This window comes from Mus pahari, chromosome 21, assembly GCF_900095145.1.
Source record: "Mus pahari chromosome 21, PAHARI_EIJ_v1.1, whole genome shotgun sequence".
Lineage (NCBI taxonomy): Eukaryota > Metazoa > Chordata > Mammalia > Rodentia > Muridae > Mus > Mus pahari.
In genome coordinates this window covers 2,829,484-2,854,147 of record NC_034610.1, presented here as the reverse complement: position 1 = coordinate 2,854,147, position 24,664 = coordinate 2,829,484, and the positions used below count along the sequence as shown (strand labels likewise).

Genomic DNA, 24,664 nt, shown 5'->3' with positions numbered 1-24,664 from the left:
TTCTTTAACTGACCAGAGCCTGTCCCTTCTTTAACTGACCAGAGCCTGTCCCTTCTTTAACTGACCAGAGCCTGTCCCTTCTTTGCAGACTCTCCTGCACTGAAGATACTACAGGACGACTTTCTGGAGTTCGCGAAAGACAAAAACTTCCAGGTGCTGAACTTTGTAGAAACACAACCGACATTCATCGGCAGCATGATTAAACTGCATGTAGTGCCCGTGGAGTCGGCAGGTACTCACTCTGGAGACACCGTGGCCCCTGGATGGATGCCCAGTTGATGGGACCTAGCATTGAATAGATAGCAGTTTTTATAGCCAGTGTCTTAGGGGTGTATAGGAGAAAGTTTAATAAAAATCCAGAATCTAAACTTATTTCACCAGATTAAAACCCTCTGCAAGCACGCCGCCTTGGTACCGCCTCTCAGCTCAGTTAACAGTTAGACAACAGTGGCTAGTTTTCTAGCTCCTAGGCACCAACAGTAGTACCTGCTTTAAGAAGAATACCAAACACTTCCATAAGTCAGAATAAAGGGGGATTTCAACAAATTGATAGCTGCATAGAAATCTTAAACCCACTGATAAAAATGTAGGATATAAACATTTGGAAGACTCGTAAGTGGAAAGTGAATGGGTAATATTCAAGCAGGAAATATTTAAGAGAAAAAAACCTAGTGTTAAAAATAGTACTTTTTAACTAGCTCCTCCTAAAGAGGAGCTAGCCCTGCTACTCTGGTGTAGAGTCTCCACCCAAGCTCTCCCTCCGATGCTGTGTGATAGCCTCCCATACATCTCACTCTGAACTGGCACCCCTGACTATCCATAGCCTCGACCTGATCATCATCTCCTGGAACTCCTTCTTGACTGACTTAGGTCCTGTCCTGGTAGCTCATAGCCAGTGGCAAGGGTTAGTGGCCAGGGACAGTATGCTTGTCTTAGTGATGAACCTGAGTGTGGATAATGAGCTTGATCTTATTTCTTCCTACACCACACAGATGGAAAGTAGCCCAGATCCTAAAGAAGCTCTAGCAGGGCCCAGGCCCTAGGCTGAGGTGCTTCAAAGCAGTGACTTGAAGAGATGCTGGATGTCTTAGAAACTTAAAGCAACGGCAGAGGCAGTCTCCTAAGCAGCTGTCTGCAGTGTCCTCGCTTTGCCATAGAAATCCTGACTGCCCCTATCTATTACCCTCATGCCTCCACTCAGTGGCCGGCTCGCTGGCATCTCTTCTTATCTGTATCCAGGTAGACTTCAGACTGAGATCAGATGCAGATGAGGGCTAAAGTACTGCTGCCCCCACACCTACCCCTCCACACACCCCCTCTACACACACACCCCTCCACACAACCTCTCTACACACACACCCCTCCACACAACCCCTCTACACACACACCCTCTATACACACACACCCCCCTCCACAAACCTGGAATTTGGGTCTGGAATGGTTTCCATGCGGAGCACCTCATTCATAGAAGAAAATTCCTCATAGCCTGTAGGTACAGGGTAGTCTCTACAATGCCAGTGCGCAGGCTCTGCTTAGAACACAGGTGAGATTTTAGGAAAAACACAAACTGAGACTTAACTTACTGGACATCCGTTTTCACACAGGGAGTCAAGAGTTCTGCTCAGGCGAGCATGGCTTCCCTTTGTTTTATTGACACTTCTGCTTTCTTCAGATTTAGGCATTGGGGATCTAATTCCTGTGGACGTCAACCACTTGAACATTTGCAAGCCGAAGACAAAGGATGCATTTTTGTACCAACGTACTCTAAAGTTCATCTGCGAAACTTTAGCCAGAGATCTTGAAAACTGACAGCTACGTTTTTCCATTTTGTTGTGTGAATACAGTGCGAGAAACGTGGCATTCTCCATCTGTTGTTAAGCTCTATGCAGTCCTGTGCACTCACTGCATGTGGGGTGCAGACAGCAGAGCGCAGCTCTTCACGCAAGCACTGGGAGATGCCCGAGTACACCTGGAGGCCACAGAGGAAGGGTTACATTGAGAAACTCCTTTGTGCTGGGCCTTGGGGTAGGGAGCAGAGCTGCTGTGGCCAGAGGGCCCGACCACCTGAGACTGTCCCAGCTCACCCAAGAGTCCTGACAGGCAACTTAGCACACCATGAGAATGAAATCTGGGGAGAACAAGCTTGGACTTAGAGAGGCTGTGTGACCTGGGTACCATGTGCTGTGATGTTTTACTGCCAGTTTTTAATGTCAATATGCCAGTTACACATTTGACACTTTTACAGGGATTCCTACATGCCTGCTTGTATGCGCAGGCCAGTCTCTTATGCTTCTGTGCTTCTCACAGTGCTGAGAACAATCTTTTTTTAAGTGTTCTTTCTAAGATATTTTAATTAGCTATTGAATAATATGCTTCAGATAAGGTAAGGATCAGGTTATGAGCAAACCTATTTGAAGCGATCAGGTATGCTAACCACTTAGTATCAAGCCTCTCAGAGTCTCTGGCTACATCAAGTACAGCTTCCCTCCATGCCCATTTAGAGGGAGGATGGGAACTCGTGCTGATGACCGTAGTTGTGTTTTAGTAATAGCATTATTAACATGAAAGTCAGTGTGTGTGTGTGTGTGTGTGTGTGTGTGTGTGCGCATGTGTGTGGTACTAGGGATCAAACCGGAAACCTTGGGCATGCTAGCCAAGTACCCTGCCAGCATGCTGTGTCCTCAGCCCCAAATTTATACCTTGGAAGAATACAACTTTTGCTATATTCAAAGTTAGCGACTGTCACCACTGTCCAGTTTGTCGATTGTGTCATCCCCAAAGCAGCTCTCTTGGCAGCAGGCAGTCCCTTCCTCTGACCCTAACCACAGTAAACACTAACACTTTCCCTCTGCGCAGTTGCCTAGTGACCATTCATAAAGCTGGTAGCTTCACCGTGTTGCTCTTAGCATAATGGTTCTTTCTTGCATCACTCTTTTCCCGCCCCTCTGCTTCCTCCCTGCCTTGCAGTGAGCAGTGTTGCCCATCCTCCCATTCTCCCATGATGCCATCTCAGACCATGGGACTGGTGACGATTGATTGAAACCTTGAGCAGCAGACATCTTTTCTCTTTGACCTCTGCTACCCAGGTGTTTGTCATCAAGTTGAACATGAATACTGTTCTGCTTTAAAACTGCAATCTGAAAAGAGCTGTCCAGTGTATTACTAAATTAGTGTTAGTATTTCTCTGACAAGACAGTCAGCATTTCTGCTCTGTCTATATGATGGAAAGGCCACTCTCCATTTATCACAAAGGCTCGGTGAGGCATAGATGATAATATACACAAGACCAAAGTGGATAATAGAGCAAGACAGAACAAATCCAGCACTGGCAGAAGAGGTACTTGTAAAGGCAGTATCATCCTGAACAAAGACGCGATTGAAACCAATGAGCGCGAGATAACTACAAAACTGCAGCACATTAAAGATGGCACCGACGCACAGTAGCTGCAGAAGGACCCCTCAAAGGCAACGGACCCTCCTACCTCACCTTAGACTCAGTAACAAGGAAGAAGCTCAGCTAAGCCGCCCTTGAACTAGTGTGGGCATAATGAACAGATGTGGTCAGGGGTAGGAACTCAAGCATTGGCGAAGCCTGACATCTGCTCTGCCTGAGTTCATGTAAATTAGAATGTGATGGAACAGCCTGGAACATAATCTGGTATTTTATCATAAATGCACATAGATTTCTGAATAATGCTAATGATAATTTATGGATACATTTGGAGTATCTACAAACAATCCACAACTAAAAATATTTTGGTGAAGAGAGGGCCCTTACATTCCTGTCACAGGGTTAAAGAAAAGCCTGTATGGCTGCAGTTTTGACATTTGACAAAGGGCAAAACCAGAGACAGCATGGATGGAGTTGCTAGGAATTTGAGTTGGGAGATGCATGGGAGCAAGGTTCAAGGTCAGAGAGACAGCTCTGATGCTGCAACATTGATGGTGTGTCGTTATACCTTAGATGGACAGTGCAGGGAGTGAAGCTGAATGCGGAGCCAGGCCATCAGAGGTGATGGTGTGTCAGCATGGGGTCATTAGTTGTAGCCATCCTAGGGCAGCTCCCTGTGGGAACAGGTAAGTGTTCGGGAACCCTGTAGTCCTTAGCTTTAATTTCCCGTTGACATTACTCTTACTCAGCATGCCACTGAGCCCAGTCCAGCCAAGTACAGTTTGCGTTGTGGTGAGTGTGAGCCCATCTCCTGCCACCTTGGAACAAAGATCCTGCAGTCTGCTGATTCCTCTCTTGGCCAGGTCTGAATAATACAGAGAGATCTTACTGGTTTACCATTTTGAGATTACCAGTATATTCTTAATCCTGAGAGACACAATATGAGTAACTATGTTCTGTGAATAAGCTTAGAATAAACATGGGCAGAATTTGAAGAGTACATAGTCCCATCTGTTTCCATGGAAAAATGTATATAAAGCATCTTCAGAGCCCGTCCATTCCACAGTGTGCTGTAAGGGCCTCGCCCGAGTCATACATAGCCAGGTGTGATCCCTGTGTGTGTGGTGTCAGCAATCATGATAGCGGTTCTCACGATTCTCTATTCACATCTAGAGTGTGTGTGTGTGTGTGTGTGCATGTGCACTTGCGCGAGTGCAGGTAGATCAGTGGACATCAGTCAGGAGTTAGTTCTTCCACCATGTGAGTCTTGGGGATCAAACTCAAGTCTTCAGGCTTGACAGCAAGCACCTCTGACTGCTCAGCCATCAGTGAGCCCTCAAGCCATAATTCATAACCTTATTTTTTCTCTTGCTTTTCAACCAATTATTCAGTCCCAGTTGTTGAGAGACTGAGAGAGCCAAAACATCATGCAGTAATTACTAGCTATTGCCTTTGATATCGAGGAAGGCTGGCCAAAGGAAAGAATCCGAGGAGTCCCTTCAGATCTGATAAACTCAACTTTAAAAAGATGAAAACATCTAATCCAACATGAGAACAAATTACCAATCAAGATACACTGCAGGCTTTGGTCGCTGATCTCTGGGTATAAGTTTCTCAGTTTCCCTTTCCGACGAAACGACCATTTGAAAGCCAACACTTTAACAAATGACTTCCCTTACACATGTCGTCAGGGAGATTTTTTAAGTATCTCAAACTAGCAACTTTACGCCTTTGTAGAAATTTCTTGACAGTTCCTAATTTCAGTCACCTTAACAAATATTTTTAGCTCGTGGGAAATGAGAGAGTCTATACTACCGTCAGCGAGACTGAAATTGTCAGCATTGTCCCTGAAATACTGTGCTAAAATCCGTGCAGACCAAAGGCAGACCAAAAGCCAAAACAGACAACACAAAGTGGAGGCTTTTGGGCGGTGGTTGCTCCCTGCTGAAGTCATTCAACCGACAGATGCTGGCTTAAAACGTCCTACAGTTAAACATTGGTTTAAAAATAAGGTTATTCCAACTGTTGTCCTGTTCCCCACCCCCGCTCGACACCCCCTACACTGTCTTGAAACTGGGTCTCACTATGTAGCTCTGGCTGTTCTGGAACAATATAGGCCAGGCTGGCCTTGAACTCACAGAGAACACCCTGCCTCTGACTCCTGAGTAATGGATTAAAGATGTATGCTACCATCTGGCTTGTTCAATTCTTAACTCTACTTTTTTTGACGCACTGTCCTGGGTGTAGGTTCTAGGTGTGGTACTTTGATTTCAAATTCTCAGGGGCAGCTGCTGCTCTGGTGAGCGCTGGCCTTAGTAGGGCTCCTGGCTTAATTACTATGGAGAACAAGGAAAACTACAAGCTGGAATTCTTCCCATGCTGCAAGCAGTCTTGTAAGAGCTGACCTCCCTGCTGCCTTTCTGACTGTGGGGTTACATTTATCTGCTGTCAAATTCACCTCTGTGGCAGGAAAAGATGGTCTATACAGGAAGAGGGCATCTGAACTTAAAACATTTTTCTGTTCCTGACTGCATTTGCGGGAAGAAAGCTCGCGGCAGTTCTTTCCCACCTCTGGGCAGCCCACCCTGCTTTCGCCTCAGATGCTTGCTCTATGGTTTTATTTGAAGAATACAAGATGAACCACATGATCTTAAGAATCACAGTAAGCATCTTGCACATCTACATGCCATCTTTAATTTTTCCTTTATTTTGTTTATTGGTTGTTCATCTTATTTACTTGCCTGCATGTTTGTCTGTGTACTTTGTGCATACAGGGATTTCAGAGGCCAGAAGAGAATATTGGCTCTCATGAGAATTGGAATTACAGCTGGGGACCAAACCTGGGTCCTCTGAAAGAGCAGCCAGTGCTCTTAGCTGCTGAGCCATCTCTCCAGCCCCCACACCAAATTTGTAACTGCCAGATATGCATATTATTCTACTTATCTCTGTGGGTCAGCGGCTTCTTTTTCTTCGATCAATTTTCAGATTAATGTAGATACATGGAGTTTTGTTCTTGAGTGCCAGATTTAAATAATTTGCAAAATATCTTGAATGTGACAGTAAAATAATTTCTGAAATCCCAACAGTCTGGTGGGTAATGAAGAGTGGCATGTCCCAGGCAAAATGGCCACATCTGCCCCAGCCATTAGCATTCAATGGCCATACCTACCCCGTCATTAGCATCCAATGGCCACACCCATCTCATTCATTAGCATTCTCTTCAGGATTGGCCATAAGCAGCAACACAGGACATTATGTATGGGCCTATGATATGAAAGATTCGTAAATATGGAAGTTGGAATAACAAGATATGCTAACAAATTTCTTTCTGAAAATAGAATCTTGCTCTGTTGCTCCAGCTGGTTTTGACCTCATGACCCTCCTAACTGCTTCTTCAGCTAATGAGCTTTTTATACACAAAAATGTGATATATGCTTCAAATAGATTCTAGACATCACAATACTTTTTTTTTTTAAATATAAAATAGCATCAAGGTGTCTTTGTCAATTCTTGAAGAGATGAGCAGTATGAGAAATGCATGAATGCAGGATGCAACCAACAGACCCAAGAGACATCATCAGAGAACAAGCCCAGACTTGCCATCTTGGCGATGTGACCTCACAGTGACCTCCTTCCTGAAGCCATCATATACTACACAGATGGAGGTCAGCCATGATGGGCCAGTATGAGTTTTCACATTTTGTGCCTTTTTAGGACATGGTCAATAGGAGGGAAGTTTCATTCAGAGGGTGAATGTAAATTAGTTTAAGCAGCACACTGTGGCTCAAGACCATGGCTGTGTACAGGGCATGCAGGAGTCAGCTAGTCCATATTAGAGTGGAGAGTAAACTCGTGGTGCACAGGTCACACCCAAAACAGTATTGTTGCCAGTTCTCATAGGACTTCGGCAACATTAAAGCTAATTACACATGGGTAGTCACCTGAGTATCTATGGGAGATCAATTCCAGGATCCCCTGAGGTACCCCAGTCCTTGGATGCTCAAGTCCTCAACAGCGCGGTACTTGTATAGTTCCTACACATCCTCTTGTACATGTTCAGTTGTCCCCAAATGACTTACACCTGTTACGCTGTAGTATTTAGAGACTAACAGAAGACACACATGCTCAGGACAGGTGAGGTCTTTCTGCTGAGCCTGAAGAAGCAGAACCTGCAGCTATCAAGGGTAATTCCATAAAAGGGGCTCACAGGAATGTATGGTCCAGGCATGACGTTGACCTATTCGCTGTTTTCAGCTCTGATTTTTCTTTTCTTAATGTGGTTTCAAGTGGGTCAGAACAGCTCTTAATGGTCCCGACTGCTTTTAATGTCATCTTTTATGAACCTACCACTTATCCCAAATCTGTAAAGACACAAACAAAACCAACAAGCAAATGGCACACACACACACACACACACACACACACACACACACAGAGACTGAACAACCATTTAAAATTCCGTGGGTGAGAGCATCTTGGGGAATCTAGATATGTTTCCTTTAAAATCCATACCCTGAATGCAACAGCACATTCCCCAGTCCCCTGAGAGCAAGCTTAAGACGCACGATCTCGAACGGAACATTTGGGTGGCTGGATAACTGTATGGAGTGGCAAACAGTTCTCATACACTACACAGAGTGACAGATAAGCAAAGGGTTTCAGTGTGCCTTTACATCGACATCCCTTTGACCAGGTCAAGCAATGCCCACACCAGGAAGGTGAACATTTGAAATGGAGAGTATCCTCAGAGCCAACAGGTCATGTTCTTGCCTGTGGGTCAAACACCTAATGTTGTTCTCTTGTCTTTGTTACTAGCTGTCATCCAGTGACTTAAGTCTTTTCCCCCATGGTCTGGTGGAAGCCCCCTCTCAGCCACCGATGCATTGACCTGTGCGGGCTCTGTGTGTGTCCTCTCAGGGTTCCTGGTCCCCAAGTCCAAAGGCTCGGAGCTCTTGGACAGCCAGGTATTGTTCAACAGTTTAGGGTGGTGGAGAAGGCGCCAGAAGGGATCTGGATAGTTGCCATGAAAAGAGGCTGCCTCGGGCTCTGTCACTCTGGGTCCATTGGTTTCGGGGCTTCTGGCAGATGAAGTGCCAGGTGCCACTTGTGGACAGCGCGGGTAGATGTCGGGCTTCAGTGAGGATGGAGAACTGCTGGAGCGTGTGAGGCCCTGGAGAAGTTGGCTGTTGTTCTGCAGGACCTGCAGGTGGAAGGCCGCCGGTGCAGACTTCTTCCTCCTCGGAGGCACCTTGGGAGCCAGAGACGGGGCCTCACGGGCCTCTGGAGGCGGTGACTCTACAGCGCCTGTCACCGGAGGAGCTTCATCTGGTTCTGGCTTACCGCTGCTTAGCCTCCCCTCAACACCTTTCCCAGGCTGAAGTGTTCTTGGTTTGGGAACAGGCAGGATGGGAGGGGCTGTTATTGGAGGAGGGATCTCAAGGTTCATTTCCTGGGAAGCCATTATAAAATGGACAGGCTGCGGCTCAAAGTGTTCTTCTGGTAACATGGGCTGAGGAAAGGCAAGGTACAGTGTAAATGAGAAGCCTGCACATTAGAAGTGGGTAACCAGACAACACTCAGGAAGGAATAGAGACAGATGAGGCAGAGGCAGCCAGTCTGAGATTAGAGACTGTGTGGGAGCCAGGACTGTGAGCAGGAAAGAAGAAATGCAGGAGAAGCCCATGATCCAGTACAGGCAATGAGCAACTGGGAAGTTTTAAAACCAGAGCTACTGTGGATGATTTATGATAAGCTCGTCATGGTTGCCTGACAAAATGGGGCTATGCTCATTCCTCACTCAGTGAGGACTTTTCTGCAACATTCGATATGAAGCCCCAGCCCTGGCCGGGGATCTGGCACGCACTGCACCTCACTGGGAAGGGAACACGATGTAGGACTAATGCCTCTACTTCCTCCTTGGATCTTCCGTATTTCAATACAGAAGGAGGGACCCATACAGAGACACCACTTCTTCAGCTCTGCTTTTAAACTACATGGTGCAAAGTGAGGCTTTGGTACAGATGGGGACAGGTAGTTAAGCACAGGGGACTGGACCGGGTCTGTCCAGTGTTTCCTTTGGTTCTTAAGAAACAAGACAAACTGGAAACATGACCCTTCTCTGCCAGCCTTGGACCAAAATCCCTGTGCAGCCACTGAAAACAGAGCTCAGCCCTGTTCCTGAAAAGACAAAGCACAGGCAATAGAGAAGGCAAAGTCCATTTTGCAACAAAGCACGAAAAGTGGGCAGGCAGCAATGCAGGGCAGAAGCACAACCCAGAAGACAGACAGCAGACTCAAGCCACGGGCACATGCCAGAGCCACCTCTCACGCCAGGCAGGCTGGCAAAGCAATAGTCACCCTACGGCGCCCAGGCAGGGATTACCAAGTGGCCCGCTCCCAGAACTGAGATCACACGGAAGATCCGGAAGCATCTATGGGTGTCAGTCTCTGGGCAGCTACTGTCCTTACAAACTCATGTCTCTGCAGCAGTAAGCAAGGCTGGGAAGCTTGTGAATTAGAGCAGAAAACAATCTGCAAGAAAAGCGGTGAAGAGAAGCTGTCGGGCCTGCAGGAACGCGTGTGCGTGCGCATGTGCAGGGGAGAGACTGTGAAAGAGGGTTATACGTTTGTGGTATGCGAGCCTCTCTATGTGGCGGTATATGCCTGGAGGAGCTTCACTCTCTTCCTTTATCACCCACCTTATTCCTTTGAGACAGGAGTCTCTCACTGAGTCTCAGAGCTAGGCTGGCAGCCATTACGCCCAGCCATCCTCCTGTCTCTGCCCTCTGCATTTCTGGGGTTTCAGGTGTATGTGGTTATATCGTGCTTTTTATGAGAGCGATGGGATCAAAACTCAGGTCCTCATGCTTACGTGGCAAGTGCTCTTACCCCTGAGCCATCCATCTCCCCAGGCCCTGGTTAGTGCTTTCCTAAGGCATGTAAGTCTGTGCATGTGAATCCACATGCACACACCACGCACAAACAGCGGCACCAGGTTAATTGGCAGAATGCATCCAGAGCGGCTCCCTGTGGTGACTGGGGACATTCAGGAAGCAGTCTCTCTTAAGCTGTCCCTGAATGTCACAGTGAGCTCCTTTCTCTGCTCAGCTGAGGCCAAGCTGCAGGAGGAAGACAAGGGGGAAGCAGTTGCCGAAGGAGCCATTTTCCTCCAGACATGGCGGAGTCTGGGATACGGGTATGAGTTGAGAAACTGAATCCAACTTCGTATCTGTCCTTGACAGAATTTTATGTAGCAAGACCTTAAGCAACCTTGGTGGCTCACATGGTTTGACTTCTTACCTTTCCTGTCCTCCTCAGAGTTGGTTTCTTTATAGGGGGAACTCTTGGAGCAGGCCGGCGGGGCAGGGCCAGGGGCCCCAGGGTGGCCTCTGGCTTAGAAGACCCTTGGTTTCTCAGGGGTATGGCTCCTGGGGCTGATTCCGGGACACCTGAAACATAAATATCACTTGCTCAAGTACAAGGCCATGGGACTCACCACCCAAGTCTGCATTCAGGGAGTCTTCATCTCAATGCCCTATTAATCCAGTGTGTATTCACAGAGTCACAAAGAAGTCCAAAGGATAGACCTAGACAGCGAGGTCTCGCCCCAGCTCTGCACCTCCTTCACAGGTATGGGGGCCCGAGGAAAGACAGCTGAGACCCTGACACCAACGGAGAGGAGCCACATAGCAAAAGTCTCAACAGGCACATGAACAAGACAGCCTTACATGGAGATGGTGGGGAGACCTCAAACTTCAAACCTCCACTACCATGCATCTCTAGGGTAGTGTGCCCTCAAATAAATTTCATCGAAATGTAATTCACCTACCTTAAAAATCTAGTCATTTTCCATGCTTTTAATGCCTTCACCAAGCAGCATATACATCACTACTCTCCGAGTTTAAGACAGTTTGGTTGTTGCTGCTCCTGAGGCTCATTTCTTTTCAGAGCTTTCTATCTCTGCGGATCTCCTTACCACAGGACATGGACACGTGGAAGCACACAGTGTCTGACTCTGTGTCTCCCTTCATTAACGCAGGGTAACATTTTCAAGGCTTTGCCCGCACTACACTACGTACGGCTTCGCTCCCGTGTTTGGCCAATACACCATTATAGGGATACACTCTACTTCCGTTCGTTTCTCAGTAAAAACTGAAACCACCCATGCTGTACAACTCTCAGCAGTGTTCCTCTGATTTCTAAACACGCCCTCCTTCAGCGTGTGGAGAATTCCAAGTCTGACCAATACCCTAACTAACACAGTTGGGCAATCATACTATCCCGTAGGTCATTACGGAGGGCAGCACTCGCTCCTCTCCAGACAAGATTCTAGATCGCAGCCCCAAACCAAAGCAGCACATTTTAGCAGTGACGTGAAAGATGGGAGAAATCCCAAGTAGGGAAACAAGGGTATGTATGTGGAACACGTGTATGTACACGTAACATGTATAAGTATGCCATATACTGAGGGGCACAGAAGTGCTGTGTTGTACTTGTCGAGGTCAGAGGACAACTTGTGGCCATCAGTTCGCCTTCTGCCATGTAAGCCCCAGCACTGAAACTCAGATCATCAGATTCCCTGGCACAACATGAACCGAAAGTTTTGTTTATCTCTAAAATGCTGCTTAATCGTCGTGGGATTATTTTCTATATACTTCATAAATGTTAAGTATGTAATTTTTAGTAAAAAACAAATCAGAATAAGTACATAAAATACTAAAGGCCACTTCCATTTAACATTGTATACACACACACAAAGAGAGAAAAAAAAAAAAAAAGAAAAATAGGAAAGAAAAGAAAGAAAGCGTCCACCCAGATTTTTTTCTAGGCCACTCTCAGTGAGGGGATAAAAAGGGACTCTCTGTGGCTGGCAGGTGGTTCCCAGGAGACCACCTACCTCCGCTAGCTTCCAGGAGACACCGGATAGCTGCTTCTGCCTCCTGAGCGTTGGTGGTTTTGATCTGTTTGACGTTGTAAGGTTTACTTATTCCAGTTCTAGCCTTGGGCTTGAGGAGAGAATCAGGAAGAGACACGGATTAACAGGTAGGAACTGAGCCTCGGAGCGAGCGGATATTCCCAGTATGCACGTTGCCTGCTTCTCTGTACGGGGGAAGGTGTTCTGCTTGAGGATGTGAGCTATGTGAACCCCATCGGCTGACAGACGTGCCCATTGCATCTAAACCACATCTCCTGGTGCCCTTCTCCACCCACCAAGACCAGGAAGGCATTAATGGTCAGAACTGAAGACCTTCAGCTCCCAAACAGTGTGGTGCCAGGATTTGGCAATGTGGACGCACCATCTTCTGCTTTTATCTCCACAGCCAGGAAGAGCGGGACAGCACAGTCTCGGCCACACCTCCCATGGTCCGTGGGAGTGTGAAGCACCTCCCAGGTATGTTTCCCAGCAGAATTTCCTACCTCTTCACTCAGCTCCTGGGGTCATCTGAGACCCAGTTACGTTACTGTACATTCTGGAATCTAGTCAGCTCCTTAGCCTGCCCAGAGTGTGCATGCCTTGCCAGCCCATGTAACTTTCCAAGCAGTAGAGTACTGCCTTCACTTCCTGTCCCTGACCTTCATCTGCACGCCCATCAGCAGCAGGACTCACTGCTCCTGATGAGGACTCCAGCCCTCTGGCCCCCTCCCTTGAAGTTTTTCAGAACTGTTCTACACTATATCTAATCTTACTCCAAAATGGCCAAACCTATCTGAGTTTCTCCTTTTCTCCTCACCACCTAATGCTCTAGGCAAAGGCAAGAATTACAAGGGAGTAGAAGAGGAGTCTGGAAGTGAGCGGTTTGCTCTGCAGGTGAACCAGGGGTGGGGGGACACACTCCAAGTGTCTTCTCCTACAGTGCTCACACAGTCACTTAACTGTCCTGTAAAGAAGTTGCTACTAAGCGTTAGGGGGTTGGGGGATAATGCAGTGGGCAGGGAGAGGGTTCAGGAGACAGAGGTACATATTCCTTGAAAAGGCAATAATCCACATGGTCTCTTGGGGTGGAACACTAGTCCCGCAGGTCGGAAATGCTGCCCGCTTCCCCGGGAGCCCAACAGAGGACTCACCGGTTGCTGCGGTGCTCCTGGAAGAAGTTTTGCAGTCTGCAAGATGGAATACTGTCCATGAGTGCCAGAGGAGATGGACACGTCTGAGGCCGACTTCTTCACCATTAAGCCAGCTGTGAAAAATGAGGAGACAGTGTCAGCCGCAGTGACTTCAGGGGAGGCAGCCCCCAGGACAGCCACACCCATGGTCGGGTATGCAGACGCACAAGCCACACAGAGTGTTCCCAGGCAGGCCCCATAAGACTCTCCAAAGCTTCTCTTTGGGGTTATGACTATGGGTTAGCAGTTCACACAGCACGGATGAGGCCTGGGCTCCATCCCCAGCACCAGAGAAAACAAAGCAGTTTCCCTGTGGAGCCTCTTGATAGCTGGGCCTATTGGGAGATTGTCTAGGGAAGCAGGATTGGAATTCGAATTTACATCTAACACGCAAGGGGATTTTAAATCTTATAGAAAAACCAATTGATTTTTTAAGTGGTTTAAAGCACATTATTATCTGGACCAGTTATCTTAAATGTTAAAAATGTTTTTTAAAAAAATGTGGGGTTTTTTTTGTGTGTGTGTATAAAGTGTGTACTAAACATGTGTATGTGTTTATGTGTGAGTGCATGCACATGTAAGGATAGAGGTCAGCCTTGGGTCCTTGTCTTCCAACGTGTTGAGGCAGGGTCTCCAGCTATTTGTACTACACACTCCAGGGTAGCTAGTTCTAGGTTCTTGGGGGCTCCCACCGTGCCCCGTCTCCCCCTCACATCATTCAGTATGAGAGCTGAGAGTAACAGCGATCTCAACATGCTGGCTTTACACAGATTCTGGCAATCTGACCTGCAGCCCAGAGCCCGCCACAGGGAAGGTCAGCAGGCTTGTGTGGTGGTGCTTTTACCCACGGAGACATCTCTCCAGCCCTAGGATAGTTACTCTTAATGTCTGAGAGAATATAAAAGTCCTGAAGTCCCTAAGTCAAGAAATAAATTACTTTTTAGCTATTATGCCTCAGAGTATTTAATGATTTAGTCAATGAAATAAAAATAAATGACCAAGTAAAAGGATTAAGAGTTTGTTAAAACTTTCTTTGTGGCAGATTAGGTATTGAAACTAGTGTTTCATGCAGGTTAGGCTAGCAATACAGCCTCAACCCTTACATTTTTTTCTTCTGAAACAGTATAGAGATACACGCATGTCCTGGCTGGTTTTGTGTGTCAACTTGACCCAAGCTGGAGTTATCACAGAGAAAGGAGCCTCCCTTGAGGAAATGGCTCCATGAGATCCAGCTGTAAGGCATTTTCTCAATTAGTGATCAAGGGTGGGAGGGCCCACTGTGGGTGGGGTCATCCCTGGGCTGGTAGTCCTGGGTTCTCTAAGAAAGCAAGCTGAGTAAGCCAGGGGAAGCAAGCCAGTAAGCAGCATCCTTCCATGGCCTCTGCATCAGCTTCTGCCTTCAAGTTTCTGCCCTGTGTGAGTTCCTGTCCTGACTTCCTTTGGTGTTGAACAGCAATGTGGAAATGTAAGCTGAATAAACCCTTTCTTTCCCAACTTGCTTCTTGGTCACGATGTTTTGTGCAGGAACAGAAACCTTGACTAAGACAACATGACAACATGACTAATACAACTGGACAAACGATGGAAGTGTTTTTGATTAAAACTGTTACCTGTGAGTAGGTAGCCAAGTAAATTTTAGATTTTGATTCTCTTCTCTACTTTTATACATCTCTAAAGTAATATGACTTATAAATTTTATTTATACAATTCTTTTAGATTTATCTATATTATATGATGTCTTCAGACACACCAGAAGAGGGTATTGGATCCCATTACAGATGGTTATAGTTGCTGGGAATTGAACTCAGGACTCTGGAAGAGCAGCCACATGCTCTTAATCTCTGAGTCATCTCTCCAGCTCCTATTAATACAATTTTTAAAAAATAAATATTATTTTCTTAAAGATTTATTTATCTATTATGTATACAGTGTTTTGCCTGCACGCCAGAAAAGGACACCAGATCTTATAGATAGTTTTGAGCCACCGTGTGGTTGCTGGGAATTGAACTCAGAAACTCTGGAAAAACAGCCAGAGCTCTTAACCTCTGAGCCATCTCTCCAGCCCTAATTATACAATTTTTATATGTATTGTTGAGGCACAATCTTACTATGTAGCCTATACTAGCCCCTAAACTCTTCACCCTCTTGTCTCAGTTTCCCACCACAAATAACTTATGAACGTGATAATTTTAGTATCTTTTCTATTTTCTGAGTGTAAGCTCACCAAAGCAAAGATATGTTTCTGGCTTGACACTGATTACTGCTGTATGTTAGCTCTGGGTGAGCCCAATTTTCAAAGGAATGGCTTCAAAAAGTCTGCATTTGACAGGCAATATTTGGGGGTGAGGGGTGAGTGGGGTGGGGGAAGTAGACAGTAATAGTATCTGGGTTTGGTGGCTGATGATGGGATGGATTCCCGGATGGGGTAGTCTCTGGATAGTCCATCCTTTCATCTTAGCTCTAAATTTTGTCTCTGTACCTATATCCTTTCATGGGTATTTTAAAGAAACAAATAAAAAAGCAGGCCACAAAGTCCAGAATGAGATTAAGGCAACTTTGATGGCAGAAGCATTATCGAGGAGCTGGAAGGAAAGCGCCCAGGAGAGTCTGGTAGAACAGAGAGCGAGAAGCACAGGGACAGGAGGTAGATCATGGCCAGGCCAGGGATGTGCATGTTGCGTCTCTTGGTGAGTCAGATTCCTAAAGAGCAGGACTGGCTATCTGTCGAAGAAAGGAGCACCTGACTGAAAAGCTAGAAAGCTTTCCTCACAGGGTTACAACCACTTCCCCAGTAATGGTTTCAAATTTCAGACATCTGGAGTGGAGGCCAAGTTCCCGGATGAACAGCTTTGGAAGGTTTTGTTTCATATGCCTTTAGAGACCAATGGCCCCTAAAACAGAGCATGCCTTATAGTTAGACGACAAGGAGCCCTGGTGGAGGGAATGTCAGAAGGGACTTAGCAGCAGTTTAGAACTGTGTTTTCAGTAGCAGGAGGGGTGCGATTGGTTATTCCCAGCAGGCATTGTGGCAAGCTCAGAGTAAGCAAATCTTACTTGGAGGGGGGGGTCTCTGTGGTGGGTGAGGTGGCCGAGGCCTATTGGGGACGGACAGGGACCTGCTTGGAGAACGGTGGCGAAAATTCCCAGCAACTTCCAGCTCCTGCTTTAAGGTCACCAGGTCAGCGTCGTCTGAAGGACATGGTAGCTGTGAGAAAGATGATCTCGTCCAAACGCAAGGGTCAGAAATGTCTTTGTGCGCAGGGCATACATACTGTTGTAGGCAGAAGTGCTATGGGATGCCCAGGGTGGGGCTGATTTTGAAGTGATTTTTGAGCATCCCTCTGTTGGGAGTATGGGCATACCCAATGCCTGCTTGGGACACTCAAAAAAAAAATGTGGGCCTGGTTTACCAGACTTGAGGAACTCTGGCACGTTTAATGTAGAGACCCTTCTCCTTCCCAAATGATCGGCCACGCCTCTACACAGGCAGAAGACAGGGTGACACCAGAGCTCCTACGAGCCCCCCACCACAGGGAAGAGAACTTAATTCCTCCTTCTAGAATGCAGCTGCTAATTTGGAAGTTGAGAAGAGCCCTCCCTTCTTTTGCTAGCCTGGCATCCAGTAGCAAACTCTTAGGCTAGAGGCTTCTGCCGGTCACCTCCTGGGTACCTGACACTGTGGCTGGTACATGACTCTGGGAAGACCAAGAGGGGCCAAGGCTGTGGGAGAAAAGACCAGAGGAGTGTGAAGGTCACCGATGCTGGCCTGGTGTCATTCGCCCAACATGTCTGTGTATATAATTGCCACGCACACCTTACCAAAAATCTCTACGGCAGACTCAGCAACTCAAAGTGCCAAAGCCAACCAGTGGTTCTAGTGTGGCAAGCTACCGATGGGCTTGGGGAGCATTATTTAACCAAAGGGACACGTGGAGGTAGGTGAGTCTTTGTACCTCTTGTCAAAGAGACAGCTTAATTTCCTGTCACTCGTGCTCTATATTCTCAGCCCTAGCCCAAGGGTCCTGTGCTGTTGGTTAGCGCTTCTCTCCAGTGAGGGACATAGTGACTGACAATGGAAAGCAGCTTTGGAATTTTAGAAGCATCAAGAGTCAACTTAATGGAAGATTCTACCATTTAGTCCAGGATACGAATTCACTCTACACAACCCTTTGGTTTTCTTTCATTCTAAAACATAAGGAGGCCGCTGCGTAATATGACATTATGTGAATGGAACAATAAACACAACCCAGTGTAGCTCTTGAATGTGTGTCTGTAGGGATTTCCAACCCTTGCCCCAGGAGATCGGGGGGGGGGGGTGAGGAGCTACCTTTGTATGTTGGATGTTGCTTCTTTTTAGCAAGTGCAGGAGACTTGCTGGCGGGTGTTGAGGAGTTCATGGTATCAGAAGAGTTGTCTCCACCGAGCTCACTGTCTGAGACTACAGGCTGGCCGAACTCATCCACTAAATAGTCTTCGTCCTCTTCAAGAACGTCCCCTTTAAGGAAGAACAAGTCACATGAGGGCGAGAGAGATCAGGCTAGTGCAGTCCAGCCTTTAACCAGTGCAGCTGTCTTGCTGGCTGTCCATCTGATTGGCTTAAGGGACACTTATGAGACAGTATCTGAAGGGGGGTTGTAGAGAAGGTTAACTGTGGAAGGAAGGGCTCTTGCTGACATGGGGTCAGCATCTCTTGCCTGGAGGCCCAACTGGAATAAAAGAAGACACAGGTATTTTCTCTCTGCTTCTTGTGCACTGAGGAGAAGCCACTGCCCCACGCTCTTGCCTTGCCACAGACCCGGAGTCAGTAGGGTCAAAGGTTATATTGTCCTAGGTAGATTTATGTTATAATCCTAGTTAGAGTTATTGGCTCAGGCTAGAGTCATCTGGGAAGAGGGACGCTCAACCAAGAAAATGCTTCCATAAGATTGACTGTAGACAAGTCTGTGGGGGGCATTTTCTTGACTGATGATGGATGTGGGAGGGCCCATCCTAAGGGCCCATGGTCCTAGATGTTATAAGAAAGCAGGCTGAGCAAGCCAGTAAGCAGTATCCTCCATGGCCTCTGCTTTAGTTCCTGCCTCCAGGTTCCTGCCTTGAGTTCCTGCCCTGATTTTCTTTGATGATGGACTGTAATGTGGAACTATAAGATGAAATTAATTTTTTCCTTCCCAAGTTGCTTTTGGTCATGGTTTTTATTACAGCACTAACTAACACTAACATAAAACACAGTTATGGACCTACGAACTGTGAACCACAAGGAAGAATTCCTGCCTTATAAAATGTCCGGGAATCTGAACACAGTAAAGCCAATGTAACTAGCCCAAGAATTCTACGAAAATCTGCTGCTGGCAGCCATGGGAGCCAGGTCCCCAGGCCGGCTCTCCACCTCAATTCATGTCTATTGCCAATGGCCTCAAAGCCAACATTAGTATGTGTAAGATGTCCCTTACAGCGCCCTGAGTCACCCCCATGTATGAACATTGGAACACATGGATGTGACCTACAGTTATCACAGAGATGCAACTTTTCACACTTCAGATACCCTCAGGAACCTTTGTGAGGTGGGGTTTAGGGCAAGGCCTGCCCAGGGGCAGGGTCACAAACCTTCTGACTCATAGTCCAGACTCGAGAAGTCAAAGTTCTCCTCCAACAAGCAGGAGTTGGCGGTGGGAGACACAGGGGCCATGCTGTCTCGCTTCCGGATAAGCTCCTCTCTTAAGCCTTCTAGCCAATCTTTGGTCTTTGGTCGAATCTTCACGGCCCTGCCTTTCACCTGGGAGGAGAGCCAGCTAGTGAGAACAAAGAAAGTCATCACAGTTCCCTTTGGCCACAAAGCACTTCTCTCTCCAGCCTGTGCAACCATCACAATTTTCTAAGGAACCCCAAAGTCCAGGCCCTGGGTGCTCACAGTGCATGTGCCCCACTCCACGGTGTGACTACACACCACTTACCTTCATACCATCCACGTCCAGCACACTGAGAGCCGAGTGGCTGTCCGCAAATGTCACCAGCATCTGCCCTTGGTTGATCCTGTGTTACAGGAGATTAGCTAGTCAATACTAGAAACCTAATGCAGCAGCTCTCTTAGATCCTGAGGACATCCCAGAACATATGTCTCAAGGGTGGGAGTTACCTGACTAGAATAATCGTCCCATAATTCCCCAAAGTCTGCATAAGTTCTGTGCGCAGGTCCTCCGGAAATTCATTTTTCTCTTCTAGGGTTGGAGACTGGAGGTTTACAACGACAGTGGCATCCAGTGGGCCTTGGACAGAGGACACTTCCTGGAAGACCCTCTCCCGGGCTCCCACGTCCACCTCTTGAACCTCCACCTCTACAATGGCCAGCACAGGTCTGCATCAGACACAAGGAGGAATCGGCAGAGAACCATTGGCTTAGGCGGGTGTCGCATCCCAGCCTCCGACCTGCCTCTGTCCCCGCCCGCCCCGAGTTCTGTTGGCCCATGAACCCACAGGCTGCCAGCCAGAGTAGAAGCTCTTCACATGGCCACATGCCAATCAATCCATGTTAAGAGTCTCATAACATCACCTCTTTTTGCTAGGATTTGATTCTAAGGAAACACAGAAATTAGGATAAAGATTCTATACAAGGCTGGCTCCCCTCAACTCTGCTGATGGGGGAGGGAGCTAAAGTTCTGAGTCACTGCCTGAACCAGGTACCACTCTCCCTCCCTTCCTTACAATAACGAGCACAGCTCTAGTAGCACCTGCAGGAGAATCAAATCTCCCTCACCCATTAGCAAGCTAACAAGTCCCCTCAGAGGCTGCCATCAGACTTCCCTCTCCCTGCCACCTGCTGTCTCCTTCCATCCTTAGCACAGAGTGGCCAAGGCTAAAGGACATCGCAGAGTATTGAACAGCCTGAAGCCAACACAGGAAAACTGTCCACTGCTTGTCCAGTGCAAATACTAGATGAAAATGGCCATCCAGCGGTGAGCGGGTGGGTCAGTCCTGTGGCTGTGTTTAGAGCTGAGTGGTGGCTGCAAACGGGTGACCCTGATCTCTAAGCTTACATGGGACTGCAGCTGGAAAACTACCAAGAAAGCAAGCTGTGCCGCAGGGTGGCTGAGGACATTTCAAAGATACAACATTGGGCAGGCTGTATCTTTGATGTTTTCATGAATAACATCATTTATGATATAGAACAATCAATGACAAAAATGCTAACAATTATTACTTCACAATGGGGGGTATACAGACCCCCGTCTCTCTCTCTCTGTCTCTGTGTCTCCAATCCTTACAGACACAGGCTAGCCTATGGGGAGGCAGAGCCAATGCTTGCCCCAATGAGGACCTTACCTGTGATCAGAGGCCTGCAGCTCCGCGCGGCCGTAGTACTTAAGGGTGCCTGGGGACCAGGTGTGTCTGATTTTGGGGTCACCGTCTAGATCACTGTCCAGAAGGTTGAGTTCGCCAGCTGCTTGCCAGGTTCCATTCAAGAGGCCAGGAGCCAACAGGAGACACAAAGCCGTTATCATGCATGCATGTGTTAAGGCTCCTTGTGGCAAAGATCTCTGGCCCTAACCACCTTGGCTCATTTGCTTCCACCCTTGAGCTTAAAGTTAAGCTTGTGCTGTATTGGGGCTGGGGTAAAAGAGTTTTCATGTTCAGATTGCCAAGGACAGTAACAACCATGGCGCTCCCCACCCCCCACACACACTCAGGTCACCAAGCAGCAGACCAGGTCGCAGCAGTCTGTCACCTCTGAGATCTGGGGTTTTTGCACAGTGAGAGGCTCTGAGCTTCAACAGCCCTGCCTCCCAGTAGGCCCTGGAGGCCATGCAGATGCTCCCAGACTAATAGGAAAAAAAAAAAAAAAATCTCTCTTCCCCCTGTATCTCTGGTTTCCAGGCTTTGACGTCTCTGCAGACCTCCCTCTTTAATGTGGAAAGGCTATTTGCATTCAACAGTACAGGTGCTCCAATTTTAATAAGCTTCCCTTCCTTTCTATTCATGATTGACTTCAAAACACACTTCACAACTCACTAACCAAAAGAAAAAAATAAAATAAAATCCTCTGGCCTCGTGTTCCATTTGGAATTGAGGCTTTAAGAGGTATGAATTTGGGCTGGAGAGATGGCTCAACAGTTAAGAGCACTGACTGCTCTTCCAGAGGTCCTGAGTTCAATTCCCAGCAACCACATGGTCCACTATAATGGAGTCTGATGCCCTCTTCTGGTATGTCTGAAGAGAGCAATGGTATACTCATATACATGAAATAAATAAATCTTAAAAAAAAAAAAAGAGGTACAAATTTGGTTGAAAAAAATGGGCTCTGTGAGGTATGAGAAGAGTGGGAGATAGCCCATGGCTTCACTCCTCTTTCCTCCTGGGATAAAGGTCAGAGGATGGCAGGAGCAACCATGATGGACAGGCAAAGCCAGGATAGAGGTGATTCAAAAATTATGACATCTAGAATGATTTGTTATCCTTTGGCTGATTGAGAAAACTGTGGTCCACGGCCAGGGCTGAGCAGTTTCTCTCCCTCCGTGGTTTTTCCCATTTGCCCCGCCTGTTTCAGCAACACATGTAGCACTCACCTGTCTTATCATACGGATGCTTCTTCCTCCACCACAGCACCCTGTCTGTCCAGGCTGGGGTACGGCACTTGTCACTTGTGTCGTAGGCAGCTGATCCAACGTCATACTTGTAGGTGGGTCCGAAGTTAATGGCTCCTTCATGAAAGTCTTTAAAAATCTATTTGGAGAAATCACAGGGCCATCTTCAGGGGTGGGGGGGAAGGTACATTCCAAAGTGTTCTAAAAGTAGAAGACTTTACACGCATAGATGTGTCTTATATTAGACATACGTGCCTTTTAATAGCTGGACACGCACACAGCATCATAGCACCTTGCCTTCCCTCCTGTATCCCTGCCTTTGGCCATCTGCTTGGAGACAGAGAAGGGACTACAGGACAGGGATCACTCTGGGCTCACCGGAGCATCCCTCTGCCTGTGTCTCACATTTTGAGGCTGGAGCAAAACCTTTCTCACTCAACGTGGTAGAGAGGGCAGTGAGAAGTTGGCAAAGGAAATGAGAATAGAATTTGGCTGAGGAAATGAGAAGATTTGTAGCGTGACAGGGTTCATCTGTGCACTTCATAGTTCATCTGTGCACGTCATAGTTCATCTGTGCACTTCATAGAACACAAACTTCAGAATGGTGGCAGAGTCTTGTTTTAGAGGGAGAGGGACCTTCATTTTTTTCTCTCCTCCTGCATTGAAGCAGCGGCATTCTCAAGGCAGACGGCCGCTCACCTGCCTCCTGCCAGGCAAGCAGGACTCTGAAATAAGCAACAGTCCTAGCTGGAGAAGATAAGCTGTGGCTCTCGGGAAACAGGCTGCTCTGATCCTAAAGAACTAAAGGCAAGCCTGCAGCTGAACCTGTGCTGAGTAGGCACGGCCTTCTGAGTCCCTAGGAACCTGGACATGACCCTGGTCTGGCCCATGTGTGCTCTGCGATGGATAATGTTTTGGAGCCAACTGTAGCCTAGTATGCTGACTTTGTATCCTGGGATACATAATTCAACTTTACTCTCCGTTCTGTCAATGAGTGTAATTTACAGGGTATTGTGAAGGAATCGATGTACTACAAGTCAGTGTGTAAATGATTGTGTTAGTGTCCTCACCAACGAGAATGGGGAGAGCAACAAAATATCAGGAATGGAGTCTAAAGCGTTGCTTGCGAGTTTCTATTCCAGAAGCGAAGCAGTTCCTAAAAAGACCGCACGTGCATAGACAGATGAATGTAGTTAGTATAGGTAGACCATATACACCAGTACCCAACACCTCCAATGCACGCGGTGGTCCACCTGACGTTGTCAAAAGGGTACACTAGAAGGCGACCAAGACATGGATTGAGCAGACCCTCCCTGAGGAGCCCTAGAAGAGCTGACTCATGTCTAAAAGCATACGACACAGTGCCCTGGACACGGTAGAAATCGAGAAAGCCGGTCCAGTCAGCTCCTCCCTCTGTGCGGAATGCGGAAGGAGGGTGGCTTTCCTTCAGGGCCCCACGTGTGGCCACCCAGAGTTCTGTGAAGGTCAGTGCTCTGTGCGACTGCGCTGTCCTGTCTCTCTCGATTCACATGTATTTTCTCCACCATCAGAATCAGTGCGAAAGCCAGTCACCGTTTCAACGCCCCAGGCCCTGCAGGTAGTAGACAGCCCCCACACTGTAACCGTTACCAAAGACATCTGAGAGGTTCAACTTACTTTCCCACTTGATTTCTGTAGCTGTAACTGATCAAACTCCATAAGTTTCTTCCAGTCTTGGCGTTTAACAAAATAGAAGACTTCTTCATAAGTAAGATCAATACGGTAGTTGAAATCGCCACACCAAAACACGTAATCATGTGAAAATATGTTTCTCCCCTAAGTTGTAAAGAACATACCAATGTAAAGAAGGTGGAGGAGGGGAGAGGAACAAGCCTTCGAATATTGCTCCTAAAATGCTAAGTTTTCCACTACAGTGTCTCATTTTTACCTAACCCCATCAACCTCTCAAGAAATCCTTACATAATTTGCTTCTCAATTTTATTTAATTATGATTTGAAATAGGGCCCCATGTAGCCCAGGAATATGTAGCTGGGATAACAGGTATGCACCTCCATAGCTACTTATAGGCAGTGCAGGATAAACATGAACTGTATCTTCATCCCTGTGTTTCTATTTTATGTAACAATACCCTTGAGTGGTCCAGGCAGACCCAAACCACATGGAAAATGCTATGCCAATAGTCACTCTGCCACTGCACTCGGCTTGTTATGTCTACTCTGCCACTGCACTCGGTTTGTTATGTCTACTCTACCACTGAACTCCTGTTACAGCTGAATCTCGAGAGTTTTTCCCTAATTAGGAAAACTGTGTGCACAGCACTGTAAACTTCTCCATCGCACTCCTCCCTGAAGCCAATCATCTCCACCCCAACCCAGTCCTTCAAGAGTTCCTCCCCGGGGCTGCTGAGATGGCTCAGTGGGTAAGAGCACCTGACTGCTCTTCCAAAGGTCCAGAGTTCAAATCCCAGCAACCACATGGTGGCTCACAACCATCCCTAACAAGATCTGATGCCCTCTTCTGGAGTGTCTGAAGACAGCTACAGTGTACTTACATATGATAAATAAATAAATCTTAAAAAAAAAAAATTAAAAAA

At 47.2% G+C, this 24,664-nt stretch overlaps 2 protein-coding genes across 13 annotated transcripts in view; one reads left to right on the top strand and one right to left on the bottom strand.

The window, feature by feature from the left end:
- Positions 1-1,858, top strand: part of Serac1 (serine active site containing 1) — a 36,840-nt gene extending 34,982 nt beyond the window's left edge. For 3 of the 4 annotated variants that reach the window (XM_029533206.1, XM_029533207.1, XM_029533208.1), the window contains 2 exons: positions 89-232; positions 1,673-1,827. In XM_029533206.1, coding sequence (XP_029389066.1) covers positions 89-232; positions 1,673-1,809 — 281 coding nt within the window. In that variant the 3' untranslated portion in view covers positions 1,810-1,827. Of the gene's footprint in view, positions 1-88; positions 233-1,672 lie in introns of all 4 variants that reach the window. The other variant, XM_021221733.1, reaches the window with a different exon arrangement.
- A 6,114-nt stretch (positions 1,859-7,972) lies between these two features.
- Positions 7,973-24,664, bottom strand: part of Synj2 (synaptojanin 2) — a 92,137-nt gene continuing 75,445 nt past the window's right edge. For 3 of the 9 annotated variants that reach the window (XM_029533199.1, XM_029533201.1, XM_029533202.1), the window contains 12 exons: positions 23,728-23,886; positions 22,054-22,210; positions 20,813-20,933; positions 19,629-19,847; positions 19,447-19,525; positions 19,100-19,268; positions 17,823-17,990; positions 16,550-16,684; positions 13,457-13,569; positions 12,288-12,396; positions 10,691-10,839; positions 7,973-8,900 (listed from right to left, as the gene is read on the bottom strand). In XM_029533199.1, coding sequence (XP_029389059.1) covers positions 8,169-8,900; positions 10,691-10,839; positions 12,288-12,396; positions 13,457-13,569; positions 16,550-16,684; positions 17,823-17,990; positions 19,100-19,268; positions 19,447-19,525; positions 19,629-19,847; positions 20,813-20,933; positions 22,054-22,210; positions 23,728-23,886 — 2,310 coding nt within the window. In that variant the 3' untranslated portion in view covers positions 7,973-8,168. Of the gene's footprint in view, positions 8,901-9,773; positions 9,923-10,268; positions 10,510-10,690; positions 10,840-12,287; positions 12,397-13,456; positions 13,570-16,549; positions 16,685-17,822; positions 17,991-19,099; positions 19,269-19,446; positions 19,526-19,628; positions 19,848-20,812; positions 20,934-22,053; positions 22,211-23,727; positions 23,887-24,664 lie in introns of those variants that run through there. The other 6 variants (XM_029533203.1, XM_021221726.2, XM_029533205.1 and 3 more) reach the window with 6 other exon arrangements.